This window comes from Neolamprologus brichardi, chromosome 23, assembly GCF_056152115.1.
Source record: "Neolamprologus brichardi isolate AB-2024 chromosome 23, ASM5615211v1, whole genome shotgun sequence".
Lineage (NCBI taxonomy): Eukaryota > Metazoa > Chordata > Actinopteri > Cichliformes > Cichlidae > Neolamprologus > Neolamprologus brichardi.
This window is the reverse complement of record NC_142125.1, coordinates 14,646,487-14,663,196: the sequence shown is the minus strand read 5'-3', so window position 1 is coordinate 14,663,196 and position 16,710 is coordinate 14,646,487. Positions and strand designations below refer to the sequence as shown.

The window sequence follows — 16,710 nt, the reverse complement described above, 5'->3', positions numbered from 1 at the left end:
TTTGGATGCTTCATTGTAAATCTGACCCAGAGACGCTATGAGAGAAACATTTTAACTGAACACATTATTTAAAAAGCAAGGATGGCACCAGCATTTCATAAACAGAGTTTTGTTCCTGTTTTAAATCTACCCTACATGATGTTTCTTTTTTAAATCCAAGACTTTAATCAAGCTCTTCACAGAAAAAAAATACATAATGCAATAGTAAACCTATACTGAATAGATATGCTTATATATGTCTGAAGCACAAATACTGATTTCTACCCCTTTTTAGTCATTTATTTATTTTTTACATTTACCCCTGTATTTTACTTATGGGAATACTACAACATATTTACAGCTACATCACATTTATATTGTAGAAATTTACTAAAACATTCAGACATTTAGATTCTAATTTTAATGCATTTAAGAGAATAACTTCATTTATAATTAAATCCAATTGATTTATCAAAAACTCATCACTAATTAATGGATTATCAATATTCATGACTGCACTATTACCAATGCAGTTATGAATAGTAACTCCAAAGAGCATGTGGTTGATTTTGACACAGAATGGAAACAATTCTTAGGTATGTTTCTGTATTCATGAAAACATTAAAAAGTATATATTCTGTGCTTGGCTAAATATCAAGCACAATATAAAAGTTCAAGTTTAAAAATTTCTTGTGTAGCTTTATCCGTGACAGCATAAATAATGTGAACTTGACACACACACACACACACGTCAAGCTCCTTCATATTTCATCAAGTTTAATAAATAATTAGTGTAGAAGATTGTGTGTGGAGATTAAATTGTTTAAATAATATACCTTTAGCTAATTTGCCCTGCCAGCAGTTGGGTTTTATTTTGCACTCTGACATGACATGCAGCACAGCAACTATAACTAAATGAAAGAAAACAAACTTACCAGTAGTTGTGGTGCATGCTGGTAACCATATGATTAGCTCTTGTATGGATTTGTGGGGAATCATCTGCATTATGAGTAAACTGCATCTGTGCAGTAACCTGATATTTTGATAAAGTCATCCAGACTGTTTAGTGAAAAAGGTTTATTGAGTAAGAAAAAAATGGCATGAATAACAAAGTGCAGTGCATGTACAGCTAACACAATATTTGGCATTTCAAGTACTCAAGGAACTGAGAAGTCAATGGCACAAAGAAAACTTTGGTACTGTAATATTTTTTCCTGGCTCAGTTCTTTTTTTTTTAAATCCAAGAATATTTTATGAAAGAAGAAAAAAGTCAGTGTGTAAACATGCTACAGTCTTCTGTTTACATTTCAAGTATATTTAAGTCAGTATTAACAAAACCACGGTAAACACTTACAGGATATTAACATTTAATACCAGAACAACCGCTGCATGTTTAAGTAGACAACTCAACAAGGTGGCATTGAAACTGCAGTACATGGGATATGAACTAGCTTACCATGCATATCTATCAACCTCTGAACAGTAGAGAAAAACATAACTCTTTAATGAAGGCACTTTAACGCCAGTCAGGCAAAAATCCAGAGGGCACTAGTGCAGGCATTTATCAAATGCTAAGTAAGGACTAAATCCATTTGCACTTAAAGCCCCTTTAAGATGTGCACGACTTTACATTCACCTGATGGCGCCTCAACATTTTGTCAAGTTGTGCCAAAGAGCACCTGGTCAGGTTTCCGTAATGCTTACAACATCAATCTCGCCAGGTCTTTCCCACATCTTTGGGATGCAATAACATGTACATAATAGCATTTGTATCTCAACAGTTTCGTTTCAAAAGTGCATTAAGATTAAAATGTTCCTCTTTTAATCCTCTTAGCAGCATTATACAACAAACAGAAGGACATACCGTGCAGAGAAAACTAAAATGTTTTTTTCCAACTACTCCACTAAATAAAGACGAGCATATTAAAATATGCTTGTTGCAAAAGTGCAAACATTGTGTGTATACTGTGGTTTCCTCCATCGCTAACATGTCCGATCAAACTCTCTGCGTGAACATTAACAAAATTAATTCTTAACAGTATGATATAATGATGTTTGAAAAGGGCTCAAATTACTACCACCCCCACAAATGAAGCATTTATTTTATTAGGTTTAATGACATGTACAGGGCATCAAAAGGGAAAAAAAAAAAACTATCAAGACATCAAACACGTTTCAGATAAATCTCTGTCCAGTTCAAAGTTCAAGCTCAAATCTAGTCATGACATCCCGTTGCAAGGTTAGGTCGATACCAGACATCTATATAAAAGAGAAAAACAAACAGCAAAACAGTTTAACATGATCTTCTTTACCAAAATCAAATGAAATGATACAAATGGATCACTGAAACAGATACAGATGGTACTCACTGCTTCTCGCTTGCGACGTTCCTGCGCTCTTTTGCGAGCCAGCTCTCTTTCTTTATCTAAAGACGACTGTGTGGTTAGAGGTTGCGTTTCTTTAGACTTTTGCTGTTCAACATGTTTGGGAGCATCCCAGGGACCTTCTGTGCAAATACTTCCAGGCAAACCCGAAACTTCCTTAACAGGCTGTGGGTTTTGTTCTGATTTACATGCGACTTGTAGACTAGAAGGAGAATACCCAAGTTACTGAGTTTGCTCTCTTTAAATCAATTATTATGTTTTCAGAGAAAAAAATATATATCTTGGCTTATAGCAACCATAGCAACTCAGTAGTTTTGGCATCTTAAAACTTTGGCCAAAAGGCAACAACTGTATGCCAGACAACTTATTTAAATCTACATATTAATTTAAATTCACATCGAATGCTTTAACTATTAACTGTGTGAACACCTGGTCTTTTCAGGAACCTCGATCTCTTTGCTTTCATCCAACAATTTCTTTTTCAGTGCTTTTTCACGAAACATCTGGAAGCTCTCTTTTGAGGACTTGATTGGAGGTGGCATCACCGTCTCTCTCTGTCTTCCCAATCTCACCCAAGGCTCTGTGTTTTTCACCACAATATCCTAAGCAAGGGAAATCACCATGTTTAGATACATTCACTTCAAACATTGGTGTGCATTTTTTGGCATCAACCAGCTAGGTTTTGGCCACTAGAGGGAAAAAACACCAAAAAAAGTTAAGTTGTAATAATTTAATGCCTTCTGGTGATGGAAACACCACATTTGAAAGTATTTGCACCACTTTCTAATGAATAATGCACATAAAAAGCAGCACATCCTTGAACATTGATATAATTTCTAGCTATATCAGCACATAAAAGTGAGATAAATGATCATGACAGTTTTCTGGAGTATTAAACCAACCTTTTTGGGAATTTGAGGTTTTTCACCCTCAGCAGATTTACTCGCAGCATCAGTGTTAGGCACATTAATCAACTGGTTGTCAGGAAGATCTGCAGTATATCTGAAATCTGCCATAATAAAGTTAACATTTCCTAACATTATGAAGAAAACGGTAGTTTTTAAAGATGGTGATGTAATAATAAGTGATTTAAAGCGACTTACTGGGTCTTATTTCGTCTTTGGTTTGCAGAGGGCTGTCTCCAAGAGGGGACAACACTGGACCCTGCTGGAAAAGCAAAAGTTTGTTTAAAAACCGAGGTCTGCTACGCAGAGCAAGCAGAAGCTCTTGGAGCAGCCAGGTACATGAAACAGAATATTTATTTGGTAATCCTGTTTGCTTACAGTTATGTCAGTCTACCTTATGATATACCTAAACGGGAAATTCAAGCATACGCTGATCTAGACTGTTAACAAGTTCAGTTGTTCTGCATTTACAACACCATGCATTTTTTCTAATATAGGACTTTGTTGGACAAATGTTTTGACAAAGTAACTGTGAGCAGAAGATGAGCCTGGTATCAAAATCAAGGCAAAAATGACACCTTTTATAAGCCAACTGTTTGGGCCAGCTCGCAACTGTACTAAACAAAAATAAGATTTTAGCTTTCAACTATGACACATGGAATGGGTGGGTACAGGTTTTTCCACGTGGCTAACTCTTGCACTCAAATTATGAAGGCTCCAAATTGCTGAGAAAAAAAACCCCAAACAAACAAAACATATCCCTACATAATGCAATAGTAAACTGCTGCTGGGAAAGATGGCAGATTCTGTTAGACTACACGTTTTTAATAAAGGTCTCTTCATTATCATTTCAGGCATGTTATTTTTTTTAAATCAGCTGCTGGTACTGACGTTGGCCTGTTCATAGTAGTTGCAGCACATGCCTACACATATTTCCTAACATATGATAAGACATGTGTCTAATATCGACCCCAAATTTTTCATGTTCATTTTTTAACTGGAATATTATAAAGCTGTTACAAAGCAGATTTTGTAAAAGTTGCCTTTGTGTGCAGAAATGTGCCTTTTTTGACGTACCTCAAATCTTGCAGCAGCCCAGTCCAGTGGATCTACGGGAGATCCCATGGGGGATCCCATGGGGGATAAAAGTGCAGACAAATCTGGACAAACAGTAAATTACGGGAATTCATTCTCAACTCATTACAATGACACAAGAAGCAGATTTCTGCACATTTATTTAAACACACGTGCTACTATTGAGTAAAACCAACTAAAGGCAAGCATGAGTATTATATTCCAAACCAGGAGCAGGGGGAGGGTAAGGAAGAGCTAGTTCTTTGTCTGGCCTACCATGTAAATGGGTGGTGGTAAAATCAGGTAACTGTTACTGTACTTTTTACGGTGGGAAAACTGTTAGTCCTGAGAAACAAAGAATCTTGTGGAAAGATCTTTTCAAGAGGCTGGTAAATCTTTTTTTTTACTTTAGGACAAATGTTGCATTTGTAAAGACAAAAACATTACCTGGAGGCGATAAAGTGAAGTCATCACAGGTTAGCGCTGCGTCGTGCTGTGCTGGATGTCCTTCCCTGTCTGCTTCCTTTACAGACTGCCCATTAGCAAGAAGCTGACAAGTCTTGACGGATGCTTTCGTTAAATCTGCTCCTCCCAACATCTGTTTACCAGCAGCATGTCTCACCTTTGACATAAGAAGAAATTACAGTCTTACTTATCACTGTAACCCGCCAGCTTACATTGATCTATTGAATAAAGCAAAAAGATAATCTTTTTACCTTTTTGTTAACCTTTTGGCAATGGTCTTTAGATTTCCACTTTCTCTTTTTCAGCACTGAAAAACATTGACAATAATAACACATTTTGTGCCATAAATTGGAAAAACAAGACACCGTGAAATTTATAACAATTTGCTTTTCACGCAACCTTCAAGAAAAGCTAAATAGTTCCAAGTGTTAATTAATTATTCATTTTTTCACCTGGACTTTTAAGCAGGTGGTTGCCCAAATAGGGTTAATGAAGTTTCGCTAGCTGGTATTTAATGATGTGCTATGTGATTGCTAGCGACACAGCTATGTTAGCATAATATAAACATAGTGAAGCTGGAGAATGAACGCTAACTTTTTCCCACTCGATAAAAGTTAACGCGAGGGTTCCCGATGGTTAGGGACAAATGCAGTCGCATAGCAGGATGCTGTAAACGGACCAAACTTCAGTCAGGAGAACAAATGAGATAATCCATCTGCAATACGAGGTTAGTCATTAATATACTGCTGCGTGGGCTGGGCTGTAGTTGCATTGTAAGGTTTTAAAAACTGAGCTTTGAAATGAATAGCGGTAATAAAAAGCGAGAGAGGCTGACAGTGATCACTGACTGTTTTTAGGGGCTTTTTGAGATTAAAAAGAACAAGATACAAAGCATTAAAGCGTGTTAAACAGCCTTATTAAACGCAGGGTAGTTTGGGCCCAGAAGCAGGATTCATCATGTCATCATTTAAAGACCGGATACCTAAAAAAAAAAAAGTAGCTGGTAAGCATATGATTCGATTTTTTACTTCTTTAATTTAGGCTACAGCCTCTTAAAGTTTCCTGTTCAAACATCATGAAAAACAAGCTATTTGAGATATCTTGGCGGCATAAAATAAGAATAGTTTGTTACATAAGCTCTCATTTATTTTTCCTTAAAAAAAAAAAAAAAAAAAAAAAGAGAGGAAAAAAAGCAATAAGACCCTGTCATCAGAGAGAGCACACATGCCTGACTGCACCAATCACCCATCAGAGATGCCATTTTTCAGCCTCGCATAAATTTACTTTATGATTTATGCTTTTTCTGTTTAATGGCACCACTATTATGCAACACACTTCAGTGCCTACTAAAACAATGAAAAAAATAACCAACAAACAAACATGCAGGACTCATCCATGTCAACAGATTACAAAAAGGTGTGTATGAAATGTAAAAAAAAGAAAAGAGACCTTAATAATTGAATAAATAAATAAAACAAATTCATGAAAAAAGGCACCCATGTAAGAAAGAAGGGGAAAAAAAAGAGATGGAGACGCTGAAGACCAGACCTGATTCAGTGTCACTGACATCACAGGCGGTAGAAAGACTACTCGAGCTGCTGCTGTCGGATGAGCTGCTGCTGCTGCTCCCACTTGAGGAGCAGCTGAGACCAGGAGAGGCCACGACTTGAGCTGTTAACACAAGACTGACATTTTTACACTGTCTCACACGTGGAAGTACCATTGCAACAAATCTTTTTCTTACCTGATGACCTCTTTTTACCAGTTAAGTGCTGGTCTTTGCCGACAGTCTGAGACGTTCCGCCATCCTTTAGTTTTGCAATCTGCATTGCTCCTGTGGGCTTTGGTCTTTTTTCTGAGAAGCACAACAAACAGGTCATCAACAACAGAATTGAAAAATTACGTTTCTATTTAACAAAACATTGTTTTTATTGTTTAATTATTTTGCTGTAAATACTATAATTTTATCAGTTTGTGTTGATAAGTAGAAAAAAATCAGTATAACTCCCATTATTTTCCAGACTGGACAGACTTTTTTTTTTTTTTTAAACCTACTCTTCAGCCATTTTTGAAAAATTCATGCTAAATACATTTGTGAAGCAGAATTTTGGTTTGTAAGTACTGAGAATATCTTATATTCATTTAGTGCAGCGGTCTCCAACCCCCGGGCCACGGACCGGAGTCGTTTGGTACCGGGCCGTGAGAGTTGAGGCTCGGGTGTGAAATGTATGTTTTTCAGGGTTTTTAGAGTTATTTTGTTATCGTTTTTATCGTTAACTCTGTCTTCCTGGGTCTTTTCACGTGTGTTATGAATAAATCTTATTTATTTCTGTACCGGTGCTAGTTTTATTTTGTTGTATTTATCCGCGACACCTTAAAAGCCGGAGTTTATTTATGCTACATGATTCCATACATTTTGCCTCATATTTTTGATGTCTTCAGCATGTATTTCAAAGGCAGAAAGTAGTAAAAATAAACAAAAGCCATTAAATGAGTTGTTGTGTTGTGTCCAAACCTTTGACTTGCACTGTATGTATAAAGACAAGCATATACTAAACCTAATTTTTTTTTTTACCATTACTGGACAGACTTTGACTGCTTGACCTGATAAGCAAACACTGTCACTGTAAAAAGACATCAAGTTTAGCAGACCAACTTGTATTTTCTGATTAAGTCACGCTGTACTTACTGGTTACATTCTTGATGGATTTAGTCAGACACTCTGCGACAAACCTCTGCAGAGCTCGCAGTGTGGAAGGCTTGAGCATTTCAAAGTCAACTTCAATCTCCTCCAGAGTAGAATCTCGCAGACAAGACTCCCTGGTGTGGATGATTTTCACCAACTTGCCCAGTTTGTCACCAGGCAGCTTGTTGATGTCCAGTTTTAACTGTTTCTTCTCCTGGTAAGTAATTGGTGCCAATGGGGCTGAACCCTCATCTTCCATGGATTCCCAGAGATTAGGAGGTCTGGTTTCTTTCCTATACATATGAAATATTTATGTTTAGTTTATATAGTAGCATAAACAGCCCAACAGTTTATGTTAGGTTCACTTACAAGGAAGAGCTCCTGCTGGTTGCGATTCTTTGAACAACAGATTTGTATTTCAAGGATTTGTTCTTTAGCCGAGCTATATCCTTTTCCCTTGATCTCTTTTCCTTTTTCAGCTTTTCTCTCTTCCTTGATTTCATCATGGGATCCTGGACAAACTTCTTCAGCTGATCACTGACAGCCTTCAACTGAAAAGGGAGCCATTTAAGGTAAGTATAGAGTATAGACTGAAGTAATTTATTTCTCAAAGCTTGCTTGTTACTGTGTGCGCAATACTGACCTGATCCTCCAGATTGGCGAGCTGAGTGGCTATCTCTTCGGATGAAAATTCTTCCTCAGATGATGAGCTTTTGCTGTCAGAACTTTCTGAAGTTGACAGACTTCCATTTCGGTTTCCTTTTTCCCTTTCTTGCTGATGTGGTGTCTGACAGGACTCTGCTTCATGGGGAAGCTTCAGATACCGAGCCTCAAAAACTTCCTGTTAAAACAAAATATTTTTGCAGTATTGTTAGCAATTACACCAACTGTAATTCTTCAACTGACATAGGTTAGTCTATACAACTGTTACAGGGGCATGTCAAAGCAATTTATTTACCAATAAGTTGTATTTGAAGGCCTTTTGTTTTGTTTTTTTGGGGGGGTGATTAGTGGCAAAAATGCTCCATCATGCACAAAGAAATTGTAAACCACCCCTATTGTACAAAAATTGCTCAGATAGTTAGACAAGCAAAGACACTTTCCTCCTAAAAGTCCACACTAGTTTTTTTTAACATTTCGCAGCTGCAACTAAGTGAAAAACTATTTATCTGGGGGGTTTTAGAGTTCAATTTAAACTGGTTCAAAAAGTGTATGTGTGGAACAAGTTACTGCTAAGACGCACTCTAACATATAATGAGCATGCTGTTGTTGTGCTTCTGTTTAGTGTCTTGTACATGTGGCTCATGATGATACAACACTGTAAATGGTTTCAAATCGTATAACACTTGTTAACTGCAATGTTCTCAGAAGTTAGCAAACAGCAGATAAATCACTTAAGAGGGAATCTGCTCAGGAGGAGGAGGAGATTTCAAGTTTAGCACCTAAAACACATTTGCTTTTTAGGCCCAGAGCCCCATCCCCGGAGGAAGCAACCAGCAGCAATTTGGCAACCAGGGATGACAGGAAGCCGATGCCATTTTGCAAGCTGAGGTGTGCGGGTACAACTTTAAGGCATGTAATTAAAAGACATACCAACTAGTGACCAACAATAAGCAACCAACCAATGTCGGACAAGTGAATTTCATTCTATGTGAATGCGGCTTTAAGGACATGCAAAATGCATGTGAAGGTAAACATGAAACATAACTTACATTTAAATATTGTCCTACTGATTTAAGAAATCAATAAATTGATAAACTGTACCTGAAGTTTTCTTGCCATGTGTACCACCTCATTTGAAGGTGGATTGTATTTGTAACAGTTGGAGAACATCAAGCGAACATCGGCAGCAAATTCTTTTGCATTTCCATACTCTCGCTGATCCATCTTTTTCTGAGGAAGTAACATTTTTGTTGAGAAAACTGATCTACCATATACTGAAAATCACATTACATGCTTCCGTTAATCAGCTCAGACATTTTACCTTGACAGTACTCAGGTCCATGGGATGCTTGATGATATCATGGTAGTCATGCAAACCCAAAGCAGCCGCATCAACTGGCACATAAAAGGGCCATGCATATGCAGAGTGCCTCTTGGAGAGCAGCTCCTTCAGGATATCATTGCAGCATCTGAGCTGCTCAGACAGTCTGACCTTCTTGGCCTCAAAGAGAGGCAAGTCTTTCTTAGGACGTTTGATGGGCCTTCCACTGCCTCTGCGGGAGATCAGCATACAAGGTGCTGAATGTTCAGCAGGGGAGACTTCACTGCTGGTGATCACTGAGGTGGTGGTGGGGTCTGCTTTCCGCTTGAGACCTTTTTTGCTCTAGATATTAAAAAAGGAAAAAAAGCAGTGGGACACAAATAACAAAATTGACATTTAAAAGTTTGTTTGAAGGCACAAAAACAATCAGTAATAGACATGATTAATAGCTTTTGACATCAGTTTTTCCTTCCCACTGTCACCAAAGTGCTTGCTCATAGGGGGTCATATGATTGTTGGGTTTTTCTCTGTATCTATGAAGCGCCTTGAGGCGACTTTTGTTGTGATTTGGCGCTATATAAATAAAATTGAATTGAATTGAATTGAATCATTCGTTAATGATGATCATCTATATGTGATGATGCACTTACTATACTAAATGCATGCACTGTTTGAGGTCTTTGGTTAGACAATCGCATAATGAACCGTTACTAGTACATCTAAGTTTATGTAAAACATTTATCTCAACATTTTACTTAAATAGAACATTGCATGATTTTATGTATATTCTGAAAGTTGCTTGCAAACCATTTCAGTGCTTAGTGTTGAGTCAGTTTGTGCAGAGAGCTGGATGGGTAGGCTCGACTGAGGGACATCTGGAGGAATGACTGTCACAGTCTGCTGAAGAACAACCTCTGACATGAGGGATCGGTGCTTTAATGCATCTGCATCACAGGTGATAAAGTTAAACATGAACAAAATTTTATATGGTGAACAAAATCAGTGCAATTTTAATATCTTCCTGTGGTAACATCGTAATATCATTTTTGAACTTTTCTCTTTCTCATTCAAAATGACCCTGCATTACTAGTTAGGAGCATGCAACATACCTGCATTAGAGTGTTTCCCTTTTTGTAGGTCCTTTGTAGTGACTTCTACCACGAACTCTTCCTGAGGCATTTTAGAAAGTTTCTGCAGAAAAAGCTTTTCGAGGGTTTTTGCCATAAAAACAATATCATCCCCAGGCTGTGGAAAGACAAATGATGCATTAAATAGGAAAAAAAAGGCAAATGTGCTTTTGTGACAGTTTAAACTGCTGAGATGCATTCCAATACTGTTAAGCACCAAAAGTTACACAAAACAAAAGTGTGACTTTGTTATTTTTTTGTCCAACTTTTTTTAATTGTAGGACTCCTTCTGATTTTTGTACATCTTGCTTCTGTGAAGGAATATGAAATGTGCTTTGTGGTTACATTTTGGTATCATACAGAAACATAACTATTATCATCTTACCTGGTTGTACACATAGCAGTTGGTGAACATAGTATTGAAGTCTTCTATGCAGTCAACTGCTTGCCAGTAGTAACTATTCTTTAGCCGCTTCTTAATGGTGCCAAGATCCATAGGATTTGTAATAATTGTATAATAATCCTGAAGACAAAGACATGAACATGAAAACATGCCTTTCTTAGGTCCAAACATTAAATACACATGACTGCAGCCTTACTCCAGTGCTACAATTACAGTTTTACTACTTACTGGGAGACACAGTGCCACTGCATCCACTGGCTGATGAAAAGGCCATGAGTATTGATGCCTCCATAAAGCTTGGAGCACCACCTTCTCCAGATATTGTAGCTGATTGGTTACACGTCCAGGCCTCTTGGAATTTATGACCTCTGGTGGAGGGGGATTTCCACTCACAGGGGGGCAGACGTTCACTTCAGACATTGCAATATCCAAATTGCATGCAGGGGGAAAGCCACCTGGAAATTGCTTTGTAGAAACTCGATGCTCGCAGCAAGTTTTCCTACATGTCAAGTGAAAAAAGGAAAGCATCTGCTGATTAAACCAACAATAATATAACAAAACTACTTTACTACAAGAATGCTGCAAACTAGTCTATCTTGACCCCCTAAATTCTTAAACATTTATATTGAGCATTAATATTCCCCGTGACTGCTACAGCATTCATATTCTTGATATAAAATTGAAGACTTAAATGTCAGATACATATAGGTAAATGTAAGTATTGAACATGTCACCAGTTTTCTAAGTAAATATATTTCAAAAGATGCTATTTACATGAAATTCCCCCAGGATGTCAGTAACAATCCATCCATTTCACACGTGCAAAGAAGTCAAACCATAGATATCCATAAATTATGTGTAATAATGAGAAATGACACAGGGAAAAGTATTGAACACATGAAGAAAGAGAGGTGCAAACGGGTATGGACGTCATGACCCAAGCTGAAATCTATTAGTAATTAGAAAGCAAGCCTGCCTCTTTATCAGCTGATATTAATTTACACAAAGTCCCAACTGAAGGCCTATAAAAAGATGTTTCATTACCAAGGTATCACACAGCCAGTAAATAATATAAAAAAAGAAGAAGTAGTAGTAGTCGTTACACAAGAAACATCCCTTGATATGTAAAACTATTGATCGCACTTAAGACTTTTGCAACCTTGTTTTTGCAAAACATACTGATGGCATTGTTTACAAAAGAATTTCTAAATTAATGAAGGTTCTAGTAAGCAACGTTGTGGCCATAATCTGGAAGTGGAAAGAACACCATTTCAACATGAACCAGCCACAACCAGGTGTTCTTGGCAAGATTTTAGACAGAGGAGTGAAAAGAACTATCAGCTGTCCAAGAGCCAAGGACCACTTGTGAAAAGACCTGGAATCAGCAGGTACAATGGTTCTGAAGAAAACAGTAAGTAATGAAACGAACTGCCATGGCCCTATGTGCATTTACCATAGAAGACTCCATTGTATGATGAAGCACTTTTAAATTTTGCTGAACAATATTTATACAAGCTTGTGAAATACTGGGGCAATATAGTGTGGTCAGATGAGACCAAAATTGAACTCTTTGGATGCCACAATACACGCCATGTTTGGAGGTCAAAGGGCACTTTCTATTAGCCCAAAACACCAATAGTGAAATCTGGAGGTGGGAATATCATGGTGTGGGTCTGTTGGATGGAAAAAATTACCAAGACATTTTTAATTAAAATCTGTTTCCATCTACCAGGAAGATGAAACTGAAACAAGGGTGGACATTTCAGCAACACAGTGATACCTAATGCAGAGCCAAGGAAACTCAATTGGTTTAAGGAAAGAAAATTAAGCTGCTTGGACGGACAAGCCAATCACTCGACCTGAATCCAAATCTATGGAAAGAACTAAAGGTCAGAGTTCAAAGCAGGGGCCCAAGGAAACCTGCAGGATTTAACGACTGTGTGGAAGAACAGCCCCCCCCCCCCCCCCCCCCCCCCCCCCTCTTTGCATGTATGGACTGGATGTGTTGCAAATTACTGGTGAGAATTTCAGGTCAATAGCACCTTTAGATATATCTTTATTTAGAAATTTGATGACGTGTTTGATACTTAATTTACCCACTGTATAAAAAAATGTAAAGCTGCAAAGGATGAATCTTTTGTCTCTTAAAAAAACCTTAATATCAATAAATGAGTCTAACAACTATAGTCTCTTCAGCAGAAAATAAGTATGTACAAACACTTCTTAGATTTATAGCAGAATCAAAACAGAAAATAAATATTTAAAAAAACAAACAAATAACTCTTTAAGAATGGAAGCTTAGGAGAGGCTCATTTGTGCTAGACACATGTAATACTGCCATCTACAGCATCTGTCCAAAACTGCTCCAGTGCACATTTTACTTCAGATGAGGCAGCAGTATGTCTGCATCCTTTAAGTACACTATGTGGTCTGATACGTTGGGGTATTGTTTTTACATTAATGAGCATTCTAAATAGTTAAACATACACTGGATTACTGGAAACAGTCTTAAAATCACTTAGTTGTGGTCTCCTTTTAGTGCTGGCTGCCAGCAGTTATTCAGGGCCTGTTCAAGTTATTCAGTGTGACACTGAATTCAACTCTAAAAAGAGGATAATGGTTTCTACAAACATATGTACCATAAGTGAATTTTTCCCCTCAATGTGCTTGGGAAAGTAATTTGTAAATGTGGTGACTAAAGATCGATGTAATGATGATGATGATGTACAGATTCACAGTTGTAAACTGTGTGCTGAAGGAAATATGTTGGATTGCAAATTATACATGTATAGGTGACAGGATTCTGGATTTTGCTCATGTTTGCAAGCTAAGTATTTCTCTCCTGACCTCCTTTGTAGATAATAATGATGATTTGAACCAAACACCCAACACTCCATCAGCATTTCTGATGAGGCAGTAGATGGATCAACAGAAGATCCAGATGCATCTCTGAGAAATAATTTAATTGCATGATTTTCAGATACCGTTTATCTGCAGTAGATTAAAATTTAAGGCATTCACACCTTTTGTTCTTTACTGGTTTTATTTTCTCTGACACACCAGATGCCAAGTTATCAGCCAACAGATCACTGGGAATTACCTAGTTTGATTCCTGGTCAACCTGTGTTACTTTTTTTCATAGATTAAAGTGAAAAAATTTGAACAGGGCATCTTTTTGCAGCAGGCTGCAAGTAAGAAGGTGAGTAAAGATACAATTCATCACTTAAGGTGCCTTTTTATGCTTAAATGATTCATAGGTCGATGTTATAACAAACAATCCCCTAAAAATGGTCAGGTACAAGAATTGTACTGAAATTGAGTTAAAAGACAGCCAATGTCCATAGAAATACTTTGAAAGGCCTTCGGAAAGCCTGGAGAGCTATTGCTGAATACAAAGAAAGTCTGTGTGCGTGGAGTAAAATATCGACAAATTAGGGGCAACTCGCGACTTATGCACAGTACAAGGCATCAGTATCGTAAATTTAATTAAATATTTAATATTAACTATTATTATTTCTCTACCGATTAAAGTGCTTCACGTCACCTGCTTTTAAGCAATGAGCAGCCAAGATCTTGGAGAGATGCACAGGAGTGCGTCTCTCGCCCTCTCTGTCAAACCAATAAATGGCAGGCACATTTAAAAAACCAGCTTCAGTCACGCCCACCGGTTAGTCTGCCTGCCTGCTAACGTTACCAACAGTCGGTGTACTATACCAAATAACCACAGTTGCCGCGTACTAACGGGGCAATTTAAGTAGCAGCATTTTGTATTTTGTGCACTAACAACCCTGATAATGTGCTAATGCTCCCGGATGAGTTTGGTCGTCAGCGCTAGAAAGTTAACCGCTTTGTATTTTTCATCTCTGCACATTTTAGCAGTTGAATCTTACACAAAAAACCCTTAACAGCTAGTTTGTAAATTATTTTCTTCTTTTTAACGCAAGTCGCTTTAGGCAAACATTTAGCGCGGCTAAGCGCGCTAATGTCTAGCTAGCGTTAACCGAAGTGTTTAGAAGCGGTCACGTTTCATTAGTCTTCCTATCAGTTTGTTGACTTTTATATAAGTCCAATATATTGGGGGGGAAAATTCACCAACCACCATAATACAAGTTTGCTCTGGTTATCATCACCACTACCTTAGTCGTCGTCTTTGTCGTGCTAACAAACATTACCTTACGAGATTTCGCGGAATCCTGCGTTCAACTCTTCGGTAGTGGACGTTTCTAAGACAACCACCTCAAATTTATACACCTCTGCTCAAGACTCCAGACTTGATTGGCCTACATTCTACCTACCTACCCGTGTTTTTCTTTGAAAGAGTTTTAAAAAATGACAATAAAATCACCATCACACAGCCTCCTGCAAAGTGTTTAGCTAACTGTTTTTCTCTTTAAACCATGAGTTACAGATTTATGTTGAGCGTTCCCAACAAAATGGTAACTCGATAGCATCCCAGTACATTATCGGTTGCTTCCACTGAGCAACTCCTGCAAATAATAATGCCACTCGCCTGGTTTGTGAGCCTGCGAAAGCAGGCTGCGGACTTGTGGTAACTGTGGGGGGAAACGTGCCTGTGGCTCACCGGGAACACAAAACTGGGATCTGGGCGGAGCGATGAGTTTACGGGCTGACTCAGAAACGGAAAATTTGCATTCATTAAACAGAACTAAGCTACAAAACAATTCTCAGCAGCGAACATCCCTTGTGTTACGTCTAGTTGATTTATTAAGCGATTTTGTCTATCGTCTTCGTGTTTTTTTTTAAGTATATTTATAAGGAAACAACTTGAATTACGCGCCTTTACTCAAAGTTTTCATTTAATTTTTTTGTACTTTTGAAAATGCAACGAGACATTATAATTTCTAATCAATAGTAAACAGTTTTAAGGGTTTTTCTTAGTTGTGAAAGGAAAGTGGAAAATTTAGAGGGCTTGAGGTAAATGTGACTTTTACAAGGATCACCTGAAGCAGACATACCTTTACTTCCTGCGAAATAGAAACAGGCCTTGAATTTAAGTTGAAATTGAGTTAACATTTAAAAATAACAAAATTGGTGTTATTAAGTACGAACAATTTTAGAACAAGGCTTCAATGAGTTTGAGTGTGTCTATGCAGTGACAACAAAAATTGCTAGGACTGGGTTAAATTTCTTCATTGTGTAATGCTATTTAATACAAATTTGTCCAGAATTCACCAAACACCCCCCTTTAAATATTTCCAATCTTGAGTTTAAAATGAGTTTTGTGCCAAATGAAATGCTGCAATCTAATTACCCCTATTAAAAGGTGGAGGCTGTAGGCTACTATACCACAAGTGGATTGCTGCTTCTTTGGTGGAATTTCTTCTTCCTGCTGCTGCTTTTTTTTAATTAAAGGAGAACTTTGCTCTTTTAATTCAAGTGGTGCATGTTTTAAAATTTCAATTATTTCATTAATTAATTTAGTGGCAATATTATTTCTAATCGTTATTTTCCTTATTATTGAACTTGAATGGTCAACTCAGTGCTTTTAGGTATGTAGACATGGTGAAGATGACGTGCTGAAGTTCAAACTGAGCATCAGAATGGGGAAGAAAGGTGATTTAAGTGACTTTAAACATGCATGATTGTTGGTATCAGACAGGCTGGTTTTGAGTATTTCACAATCTGTTGATCTACTTTGATTTTTGCTCTAGGATTTACAGAGAATGGTCCAGAAATGTCAAG

The 16,710-nt window shown here is 37.5% G+C and overlaps 1 protein-coding gene across 4 annotated transcripts; it reads right to left on the bottom strand.

The window, feature by feature from the left end:
- Positions 1 to 2,065: 2,065 nt before the first annotated feature.
- On the bottom strand, positions 2,066 to 15,589 carry brdt (bromodomain testis associated). Of its 4 annotated transcripts, none has more exons than XM_087836269.1 (20): positions 15,518 to 15,589; positions 11,236 to 11,506; positions 10,990 to 11,127; positions 10,587 to 10,722; positions 10,285 to 10,421; positions 9,478 to 9,819; positions 9,258 to 9,386; positions 8,137 to 8,334; positions 7,863 to 8,044; positions 7,497 to 7,786; positions 6,552 to 6,662; positions 6,356 to 6,478; positions 5,059 to 5,114; positions 4,790 to 4,964; positions 4,346 to 4,428; positions 3,467 to 3,530; positions 3,266 to 3,372; positions 2,793 to 2,965; positions 2,349 to 2,565; positions 2,066 to 2,238 (listed from the first exon to the last, which is right to left on the bottom strand). In XM_087836269.1, exons 2-20 carry the CDS (start codon positions 11,425 to 11,427, stop codon positions 2,176 to 2,178), a joined length of 2,916 nt encoding a protein of 971 aa, XP_087692395.1. In that variant the 5' UTR covers positions 11,428 to 11,506; positions 15,518 to 15,589; the 3' UTR covers positions 2,066 to 2,175. The 4 variants fall into 4 exon arrangements, with proteins under 4 accessions (XP_087692395.1, XP_035763327.2, XP_006790536.2 ...); XM_035907434.2 differs by lacking the exon at positions 15,518 to 15,589 and adding an exon at positions 15,180 to 15,295 and having other exon boundaries at positions 3,467 to 3,527; XM_006790473.3 differs by lacking the exon at positions 15,518 to 15,589 and adding an exon at positions 15,180 to 15,293.
- Between the last annotated feature and the right edge of the window lie 1,121 nt (positions 15,590 to 16,710).